Source organism: Eublepharis macularius, chromosome 5 (genome assembly GCF_028583425.1).
Source record: "Eublepharis macularius isolate TG4126 chromosome 5, MPM_Emac_v1.0, whole genome shotgun sequence".
Taxonomy (NCBI): domain Eukaryota; kingdom Metazoa; phylum Chordata; class Lepidosauria; order Squamata; family Eublepharidae; genus Eublepharis; species Eublepharis macularius.
In genome coordinates this window covers 116,402,903-116,414,164 of record NC_072794.1, presented here as the reverse complement: position 1 = coordinate 116,414,164, position 11,262 = coordinate 116,402,903, and the positions used below count along the sequence as shown (strand labels likewise).

The 11,262-nt window shown below is 36.8% G+C and overlaps 1 protein-coding gene across 1 annotated transcript; it reads left to right on the top strand.

Moving 5' to 3' along the window:
- Positions 1-3,929: 3,929 nt before the first annotated feature.
- On the top strand, positions 3,930-10,512 carry IL10 (interleukin 10). The gene is made up of 5 exons (XM_054980424.1): positions 3,930-4,082; positions 4,845-4,907; positions 5,487-5,639; positions 8,602-8,667; positions 10,420-10,512. Exons 1-5 carry the CDS (start codon positions 3,930-3,932, stop codon positions 10,510-10,512), a joined length of 528 nt encoding a protein of 175 aa, XP_054836399.1.
- Positions 10,513-11,262: the final 750 nt, after the last annotated feature.

Genomic DNA, 11,262 nt, shown 5'->3' with positions numbered 1-11,262 from the left:
GGAGAATGGTGTAAGCTACTTCGAGTCCCCAGTGGGGAGAAAGGCAGGGTATAAATGAAGTAAAATTTAAAAAAATTAAAAATTGAATCTGCTAGTTTCTCTCACTTCTTAGCTTTTTAAAGAAGTAAGCCCTTTTTTGTTGTGAAGATATATATATATATATATATATATATATATATATATAAGGGAGATATTAGCGCCACAGGCTGAAGGTTGCTATTTCACCCCTTCCCCCTCTCCACCGCAGCCTCCTGACCTGCAAGGTTCCATGTGGTTCCCATGACTCCCAGGAATAAAAATTTTCTGAGTTGGAAAGGGGAGCAGAGATCTGGAAAGACCTACAGCTGACAAATCATGAGTTCCAACCTAATATTACCAAGAATTATATAATGTAAGAAAAGAGAGGACATGCAGCATAAATATAAAAGAACAAAAGAAGCCTGGATGGTCCACAGATTTAAGAAGATTAAGAATAACAGAGAAAGGAAGGCAGGAATGATAGATAGGGTGCTAGAAAATGCAGCACGTTTGTATTATGGAAAAGTAAGAAGAGCAAGATTCAAGCCATGTAGCGCCTTAAAGAATAACAAGATTTCCAGGATATGTGAGCTTTCCCTTTGTCAACTTTGACTGTTGAAAGTTTATACCCTGGAAATCTTGTTGGTCTTTAAGATGCTATTGGACTTAAATCTTGCACTTTTACTGCAGACCAACACGGCTTTCCACTTGAAACTAGATGCAGAGGAGTTAGCCGTGTTAGTCTGTAGTAGCAAAATCAAAAAGAGTCCAGTAGCACCTTTAAGACTAACCAACTTTATTGTAGCATAAGCAGAATCACAGTTCTCTTCGTCAGATGCATGGAGGGCAAGAATAAACTGGTAAGATATATAGGTGGAGAGGGGAGGGAGGAGTAGATGCAAACAGTAGCTTCTGATATGGAGATCAGTTTGCTTCTGTTGAAACTATGGAGAAGTTAATATCTCTTTATAAGGTACAACTAACTTTTCTACCTATGGACTTGGCTCATAAAATCATTCAAACCTTGGAGATGAATTGTGCCCTAAATTATCTAAATTATATTATTAAAAGTATTACAATTTTTGTCACATTTTGGAGGCTGGGGTGATTAACAGTGCCAAGCAGAGCTTAAGTCAATGGGCTTAGAATATATAACTCTGCTTAGGATGGCACTGTAAAAGACAAAACTGTCAGAGTAAAAATATTGCTACATTAAAAACAGGCACAGTATTTTATATTCTTGTCCTAGAAATCCCACCTTTATTGACTACAAATATATAAAACACCTATGTGACTTTGCTCAGATATGTGATATCCAACTATTCAAATGCAGCACTTGAAATACTATTCAAGTTGGATAGATTGGTTTAAGTTCCCTTCAAGTCAGCAAGTGATTTACATAACCCTAAAGAAAACAAGAAATTGTTGTCTTCTTCAGAATCTGTTCTTCCAATTCCCTATACTATGATACCTATGCAAATTCGTTCCCTGCACACTCGTGCAAAAAATAGCACGGAGCAGCAATATATATTACATGGGAAAGTCTACATTAGCAGTACCTTAATAAGGCAAGTACAATAGATCCTGTAGAGTCTGCTATACTGTATTATGGGAAAGTTTTCCTAAGATCAGTCACATACATTATGATTATCATAGTTATGTATACAAATGCAAACTTTGCAAGACTTAGTAGAACTTGGCCACAATCCAAACCAAATTCAGGCATGCTTAAGGTCAGTGAAATTGTTGGCTTAGATCCACCAGAGTTTTCCTGCAGGTGGGAGGATTTCCTTTCTAGGAGAAAAACTTTCTCACTTCTTCACTGTCGTGTCAACCTGAAATACCCCTTGAAATTTTGTTTCAGGAGGATAGGAAGCCCTGGGAGTATTTTGGGCTTCCAAGGGAAGGGGAGGCAAGAAAGTTGCCCTCTGTGAGCAGAAATCCTTCCACCTACAGACTGCACACTCTTTTTCCCTCCTCCCCTCCCTCTCTGTTTGTTGTGGGCCCTACTTCTTTGTTCTACTCGTTTCTATGTAAATTAAGAAAATACTACAGAAATGGCACAGCCAAGTCAGCAGTGCCCAGTGCTCCTAGAAATTCTCACCGCTCAGAGAAATACGGTAATGTTGGTTTCAACACCGGGATTCTTCTACAGTTGTTATGGTAAGCACTCTTCCAGCTGAAAGGAGGGAGCAGTTGTGCGTGCATGTGGAGAAACACTGGATTATAGAAAAATTGAGAGACAGAGAGAGAGAGAGAAACGTTGCTTTGAGTTGTCTGAAGAACCAAAGGGAGCAGCATCTCTTTCTTTGGAGATCTGATGTGGGGTTGTAGATCTGCTGCCCTAAAGAAGTACCACTTTGCCTCCACCTGTGCTCAAACTGCATATACATATAAATAAAGCAAATACTATGAAAACACCAGTGCTGTCTTCTCCAAAGGGAACCATCCCAGGTAATTATTAGCCCTGGAACTTTTCAGATGAGCACATAACAGTATTTTAATTTTTATACTACCTTTTCCCATTGGCTCAGAGCAAAGAGAAGGGACAAAAGTTCCATGGCACTTTATGAGAAATATATTTTACTTCTGCTTTTTTTTTTTACATTTTTACCATATAGGTGAATTAATCGGTATTATATTACTGTTTGTTTGTTTGTTTGTTTGTTTGTTTGTTTGTTTGTTTGTTTGTTTGTTTGTTTGTTTGTTTGTTTGTTTGTTTGTTTGTTTGTTTGTTTGTTTGTTTGTTTGTTTGTTTGTTTGTTTGTTTGTTTGTTTCCCACCCTCCCCACGAACAGGCTCAGGGTGGCTTTTCTCCAAACGTGATGTCAAGCCGTGTGTGACAAGAGTAATTTGTTTTTATTTTCCTCTTAGAGGAAGAGTTACTGATGGGTGGTCTCCCACCATAGCATGGAAACTGACAACCCTATGTCTACCTTACATTCATTTAGGTGTCAGGACAAAACATTTCATTTTATTCGGGGTTTTAGCTAGGAGTGGTGGTTTCTCTCTTAAATATTTTATGGTGTACTTCTAGCCCAAGAGACATTTTATCTACATCATTTTAGGCTGCTTGATGTGTGTTTTTGAGGTGTATTTTTTGCTGCTCTGGCTTGTTTCAATGGCATCAGTTTGTTTTTTAGTGGCTTGTTTAAATGGCATCAGCTAGATTTGGGGACCTGTTTAATGGCTTTGTTTTTAATGGCTTTGTTTTATTGTTTTAGATGTAAACCACCTCAGGCAGGACTCTGGAGAGAGGGCACATAATTTTTTTAAAATAAAAAAATATATTAATAATTATTTAGCAGGCAGGTTAAAAGTTAGCCATGTTTAATTAGTGTACAATTTACTTTCCTTGTAAGGGATTTTTTTTCTAAATAAAGCTTTATTTGCATGGATGTATAATTGGGGGGTTTACATTGTTCTGGAAAATCTTTGCCTTTTCCACCAATTACAAATAAAAAATCTGAAATTGATTTGCCTACTACAGCCAGGGACTTGGTAGGAAAATGAAGCAAACTGGATTGAACAAGAGAAACCCACCCACCTCCTTTACAGTAAGTGTGTGTGTGTATACACATACTCACACACACATGCACACATTTTAAAAAAGAATATCACTATAATGTCAAACCAAAATTTTTTGCTTACATTATACCTAGCATAAATCTAAGTTTCCCATACTGAAGCAAATTATGTAAAAAAAAAACAAAATGGAAAGAAATCTAAAGCAGTCAATTCACAAAAACACACACATAATTCATTTACGGAAACCCCGGTGACATTTGGGTTTTAATGATTAACTTTAACCCAATATCCTGAGGAAGTGGGGGGAGGAAACTCAGTATAAATTTGAGGCCAATCAAGGTGATGGTATTCACATCTGGACCACGAGGGAACTCTGTGTAGACATGAAATCTCTTGCAGCATTTATTCTGCTGTCCCTGGTGCTCAAGAAGGCTCATTGCCAGGTCAATGAAGGGAACTGTAAACATTTTGCAGACATCCTACCTCTAAAACTCAGAGCATTGAGGGTTGCATTCAATGAGATTAAAGATTATTTTGTGAGTATAATTATTTTGTGATGATCTCTTTTTCTAGTTGCTCCTTTTGCTTCTAAGGTTTGGAAAAGTTAAATGAAGGAAGGACAGACTGTGTGATCTTTGTGCAGAGTTCAGAAGGGCAGATGGCCCAATCATTTGCTTATAGTTACCACCAATAGCTGGTGTTTGGGAGTCGACACAGGGAGATTTTCTGCACAAGCCACATTGAAAGAAATGGGAGACAGGAAAATTTAGTTTTAAGCATTGATCCAGTGAAATTGTGCAAAAAGTTGTGGTTTCATTCCAGCTACAATTAACAGCAAAAGAGAAATTGATTTGAATTGAATATTATTAAGAAGCATATCATATTTTTCCTGTGCTTATAGTTGGAGAGAAATTTTTTTAGACAAAACCTTAAGGAGAAAATTAAATAATATTTATTTATGTTACAATAAAATTGGAGAAATTTCACAATCACATTAAGGTTGACAGTCATCAATGCATCTTGAGAATGCCTGAAAATAGTTATCTATTTTCTCACTATGACTGTTGGTATTCCCTGATGTGTCGCTTGCTTTTGAACATGTTTGTCTGTGGTTGTGAACATTCACAGAATTTTTATATTTGCTATTATCAATAGGAGGATGGAATGAGGCAGTTCCTTCAGATACATTTTACTTAATTTGTTTAAAATATTTCTATCCTACTTTTCTCCTGACTCAATGTTCAAATAAGCACTGAAGCTTGCCTGGAAGAATATAACTACCTTTAACTATTTTACAGCAATCCAGAGATGATGAACTAGACATCATGCTGTTAAATGAAGACTTACTGCAAGATTTCAAGGTAATATAGCACTGTTGTCTTAAATGCAAGACCCTATTGGCCTCTAGGTTGGCAGAATGCTGTCACTGTGTTTAGGCTCTGGCATCATGCTTTATACTCATCAAATGTCAGACAGGAAGGTTGTATTTTTTACATGAGTCTGCCAATGTTTTCACTAGTAATGGGTCAAAAGAACCAGAAGGAACAGTTTTTAATGGTAGTTTCATTTTATAGGAAAGTCTCATTTTATAGGAAAGATAGCTTCCAACATTGTTATCATGTGGAGTTTCGAGAAAACTTTTTCTCCATCATATTCCCAGTAGGTATGATAATATTTTCTGATGTATTAAATAGTACAGAGGAAATCTAGATGTCAGAAAATTGTATCTGTGGATACAGAATGTCCATATGTATATTATATGGAACAATATGGAACACCTACGGAAAAAGGAAATGTCTCCTTTATGGCATCTGAGCATTATGATGACTGTTGTCTTGTCTATCTTCAGGAGCACTTGGGCTGCCCAGTTTAGTCATTTTTTGTGTAACTGTCTTTTTGTTATTTTATCTTCTTCATTATATAAAACCCTTTTTTTTAAGGAGTACTTGGGCTGTCAGTCTGTGGCAGAAATGATCCAATTTTACCTGGATGATGTTTTGTCGAAAGCAAGCAACATCAGCAAAAGCATCAAGCACCATGTGAACTGTATGGGAAATATGCTTCTGCATCTGAAGCAGACACTCAAGCGCTGTGTAAGTACTTGCATTTCATCTCCTAGGCTACCAGCATATTAACTCGCTTGCTTTGATGACCTGTAAAAGACCTATAGAAAATCTCTGCAGTATTACAACATCCTGTATTTGCTAAGTGTACAGTGAAAAAAGTACAGTTGCCTAAGAGTAGTAAAATATGGCATCCAACATAGCTAAAGTCCTTAAAAAAACAGTAGGCTTACTCTGCAAGATTGTTGTTCTGCAAAAAGGACAGCTCTTGGAGCTCCAAATTTTACTTGGAACAGAGATGAACAATGATAATGAAATAGTGTGAGTACTATCCAGGATTTCACAGAAGTCACTCGTTTAACACAGCACTTGTTTCTCCTCAGTGTGCCTTTGAATGTAACCCAGTCAATGCTTTCCTTTTTCAGTTTGCAAAGATTTTGACAGTGCAGTGGTAAACAAGGATGTTTTCACTGTAAATGCAATCAAGCTATAAAGGATATTGAAATTTGTAGGTACTACATTGCCTAATAGTGATCTGATAGGCAAACTCACTATAATCAGAAAGACAGAAGAGTAAGTTGGAGTCAGATATATTGAAACAAAAAACAGAACGTTTCGCTAAACAAAACCCCTCTTTTATCACAGAGCCTATCACAGCTTACATAATCTACTTTAAAAGGTTGCATCTCCCTTAATAAAGTTCACATAAACCCTTACCTAATTGTTAACTGCTGAATGCTGAATTAGAGTTGTCAGAGTTCCAGCCCCAGATACTAACATTTCTTTGCTGTGGTGTTTTCATTCTGTCATCTGGTCACGGAATGACTCAAGAACAAGCATACAAGGCCACAGAGTAAACCCTTTGTGCTTAGCAAAGCAACTGGAAATACTTCTTTCTAAGGTCTTCTTTAGGACAATGAGCTATTATCACGTTACTGGTTAGAACTTGGACCTCTGCCAGAGATGGGGCTTTACAGAAGTACATTGCTGCAGAACAATAGCAAAAATATCTCTTTTGGCAATAGCACAACTATTCTTTCTGGTTTCGTGTTCCCATGCTGAACTCAAATTGTCTCTTCTTTAAGAAATTATAATAAAAAAACATGGAAGGAAGAAAGCAAGATACTGTATTTGGATCTCTCCATTCCTTTCTTGCATATATTTATGTTATTTAAGTCTGCTACGGCCTCTCCTGTCTTGAAGAAATGTTCCCTTCATGCACTTGCCATACAATTTTTTTCCTAATGTTTACTGCAAAATTCGGCATTTCGGTTGTCTTTTTCCCAACTCAGGCCCCTTTCAATCTCATGTTCATTTTTGCCACTCCACTGAATCCTCTCTATTATCTCTTTTATCCAACTAGAAGTCCTCCAATTATTTCTTGATTGCTAAATCATGAGGTCAGTTTCCTGTTCTTCTTTTACTTGATTTAGCTTTTGATACTTTTAATCATTCTACTTTTGTATTGCCTCTTGGTTTTGGCAGATACATGCTTTCTTGATTTCATTTTTCTTCTTTCCGTATTGATAATTGTACTTCTCTGTTCCTCATTTAGTAGGAAGGTTTATTGAAAAATGGCTCCACTTTAACTGTCTTCTCTTTATTTTCTTCCTTGAGATCCATTTATTCTTTTAACATATATTATCACTTCTGTGCCAATGAGCTGCTGTTCTAACTTTCCTTCTTCAGGTTCAGCTTTGTCATGTCTTTCTACTATCTCTGCATATTAATTGCTACTTCTGGTAGATGGCTAACAGTGGAATCCTAAGAATTACTCCAGTCTAAGGCCATAGATTAAAATGGGTTTATCTAGTTTATCTAAAACTAGGCCTGCAATTTATTTTCCTCTCACTCTTCTCCCCAACTGAAGACACTTGATTTTAATTGCCTCTCAATTGAATGTTTTAAATGTCTCAATTTTTTCAAGCCATAAATTTCCTCTTTTTTTGTACCATAAAGCAACCATTTTTTTCTTAGCTCAGCTATTATAATTTCTCAAGTTTCTGCTGTCTTCTTTAAATTACAATGCCATTTTTGCACTTTCCATAGTACAGAACAGACGTAGCCCCCCCACCAAAGTCCTGACCCTGAGACTCATGAGGGGGAATAGTGGGGAGGGGGCAAAGTAGGAGGTTGATTCCCTCCTCTTTTCTCCTATTTGTTCTAAGCCATAATTTGTCTTAATGTCAAAATTGGCAAACTATGGCTTGTTCTTGCCCTCCACACAAGAAATAGAACCAGTGGATTTCCAGTTCCAGATCGGAATGAAATGTAGTTTGCCAATTAAGACATATCGTTATAGTTTATGCTAAACAAAAATCTGAAAATAAAGCAATTCTAAAAGGGGAGAGAAGGGGAGGTATATGAGCATATTACTCATTACCAATAATAGTTTGGAGGATGCTACAAAGTTAGCCTCTTCCTCAGAGTCAGCAAGGCAGCTCTGATGTTCCAAGATAATTCAAATAAATGAAATGATATTTTAACTTTGTTATTTTCTGTACCCCCCTCCCACATTGATAGGCAGACGGTATTTAATTCCATAGGAAAGGAAATCATTGTCTAAAATGAAGAAACTAATGTCAAAGAATGGCATGATTGTAAAAAGGAAAAAAGGGAGAACCATGAAATTGTAGAAGTGGGTGAAGTTGCAGAAGAACAAAGTTTACTCATAGTGCTCCTAAGAAAGAAGCTTTTGTGCATAAACTGAAAAAGGGAAACATTGATCCCTGAAGCATTCAAAATTCATGTATACAGTCTTTGATCTAGTTGAGCAAAACCAATGGATTTTGATGTTCATCCTCATTGGCATCTAAAAATGTGTCTAGTCAGAGTATCAAAATGCATCGTATCTGCCTCACATGCATGCATGGAAGAGGCCTCCAGCTGTGAAATTTTCTTGTTGAATGGGGATAATGGCACATTAGTTATTGCAGAGTATATACGCTTAACCAGAAGAAAGTTACTGCATCTTTGTACTTCCTCTTTGCAGCACAGATTCTTAATATGTGAAAAGAAGAACAAAACTATTGAAAATATTAAAGAAACTTATGAAAAGGTAAGTTCTTCCATCACGTCACTAAATATTTCTCATGATCCTATTAAACTTGAGAATTTTTGCTACTGTCTTTAAGAGATTTTACACAGTATGTAGAAGAGCCAACACTGAAAGAGCAGGTAACATATTTCCTCTTTCCGTGCTTTGTGGGTAATGTGTGAAGATGAGACAATGCAGCTCCAACTCTTGTATCCTTCCTCTTACTATCAACAAACCATGGAAAGCCTCCCTTGCACTGAATTCTTCCAGAGATTTCAGTCACTTGCAGAATTTTAAATAGTTATAGCTTATGAAGGGCACATGAGAAGAGGTCACAAAGAAAAAACTATATACTTCCAGTCAATTGCAAAGCACTTCACACAGCACAGCAATGTGCAAATGGTAAGCAATGTGTCATCTGCACAGAGACTTCAGATGAAAGATCAAGAAATGCAATGTGGACTTGGTGGCAATCTAAAGCAGGAAACAATATTTTAATGAGAGTTTGTTGCATTTTCCACATCTGCAAGTGAAACTGAAAAATACTGCTGTGAGAAGAGCAGCCCCCGGGGCAGGCACCAGCTCTTTCTGAAAATCAGAGTGGAATAATGACTGGCGAAGGAAGGCTAGGCATTAAACAATAGTGCACAGCTGTGTTGAGTACAAGTTAGCAAATGATTCCATGCTCAACTTGCAATTTGACTTGCCCTTCCTGTTCCACATGCTTCACGCTCCTACTTATGCTGTATGGCCCTGTGTGACCCTGTGTTGCACTCCATCTTACCTTGTGTTAGCTTGTGTTAGCCTGTGTTACAATTACAGGTGGATTGGGATCTTAAAAGAGTCTTGGAGCAAGCAGAGTCCAGCATTGCTATGATTAGTTTGATCCTGGCCACCAGTGGCCCTCTAGGGTAGGAGGAGCTATTGAGAGCTTACCCAGTAAATTAAATGGTTTGTATGCCCCTCAATATAATCCTGGCAAGCGGTGATAAAAATCCTTTCACATGCAAAATCTTTAAAATAGAGTCCATTTTTAAAGATAAATTAATATTTATCTGATAATTCATTATGGCATTACGGCTCAGCATGCTGCAGTGGTGAAAAAGACAAAATATATGATTAGGATACCTAGGGGGGGAAACTGACAATAAAACAGCCAGTATCGTAATGTTGGTATAGAAATCTATGATGAAACTGAATTTCCAGCACAATCCTATGTAGAGTTACTCCAGTCTATGCTCATTACTTAGACTGGAGTAACTCTGCATAGGATTGTACTGTTGGAATATTATGTACAGATCTTGTCACCCTACCTCAATTGTATATCATACAATTGAAAACAGCACAGAAAAATCAGGGCACTGAGAAAATTGATTTCTCTCTTCCATGATACTAGAACTCAGGGTTGTCCAATGATGTTGATGGACAATAGATCCAGAAAAGGTAAATAAAAGTATTTCTCTGAACAATGCATAAATTATGGAATTTACTACTACAGGATGTAGTGATGGTTTAGTAATTTTAAAATGGGATTAAGCAAATGCATGGAGGATACCTCTATTAATGGCTTTGAGTCAAGATGACCAAATGGAACTTCCATCTTCAGAATCAGTACATCTCTGATTACAACGGAAGGTTTGGCTCTCTGTACCATGCTCCTGGTTGGCCTCTATGGGACACAGGAGGACATTGGACTAGATGGACCATTGGTCTGATCCAGCAGGATCTTCTTCTGTTCTTCTGAAAATTATTGCTCTTCCTCTTCTTCCTCAGCTACAAGAAAAAGGCATTTACAAAGCTATGGGAGAATTTGACATTTTCATTGACTATATTGAAGAATATCTGATACTGAAGACAAGAAAGTAAAACTGTGTATTCTCACAACAGGAAAACTGCCATGTTTGAAATATTGTTCTCTCTAAACTGACTGAAGTGCAAATCAGTGTTAACCATTTTGCAAAAAGGGTTTTTTTGTCAAATCAATAACAAAGAAAATGCTGTATTTTTTACTGGTTTAAGTATTTATTACTTCAGATACCTCGATTTTTGTTGATGTTTATGCTCATACCCTTTTTTATCAAATGCCTGTTACATAAACTATTTATTTGTTGATATTTCTATATTGTGCCTGCTTCTCCTTTTATGTTCTTTTTACCTAAGAAATTAGGTAAATTGCATTGGGATTGCATTGAAATTAGGATTGCATTGTTCCAAGAATTGCTTATAGGAAGTAAACAACTTCTGGAGGAATTTCTCTACTATTATTACTTTAGATTTTAAAAGAAAGAAAGAAAGAAAGAAAGAAAGAAAGAAAGAAAGAAAGAAAGAAAGAAAGAAAGAAAGAAAGAAATTTAACTAGAGCACAGTGATCCAAAGACTTCAAACATGTTGTTATTTTCCGAATGTGCCAAGTCTGCTGTTATGACACCAGAAATGCTGAGTATTTGACATTACCCTAACGATCTCTGGTCAGTTGTTAAGAATTGCTTGAGCCAATTAACAAACAAATCAAATCATTTTAAAACTCAAGTCTGCTTGTTTTGCAAAGCAGTAGTGAATATTTCCTTGAAGGCTACTGCTTCTCCTTCTCCACCACCACTCCCCAACCTGGTCCCT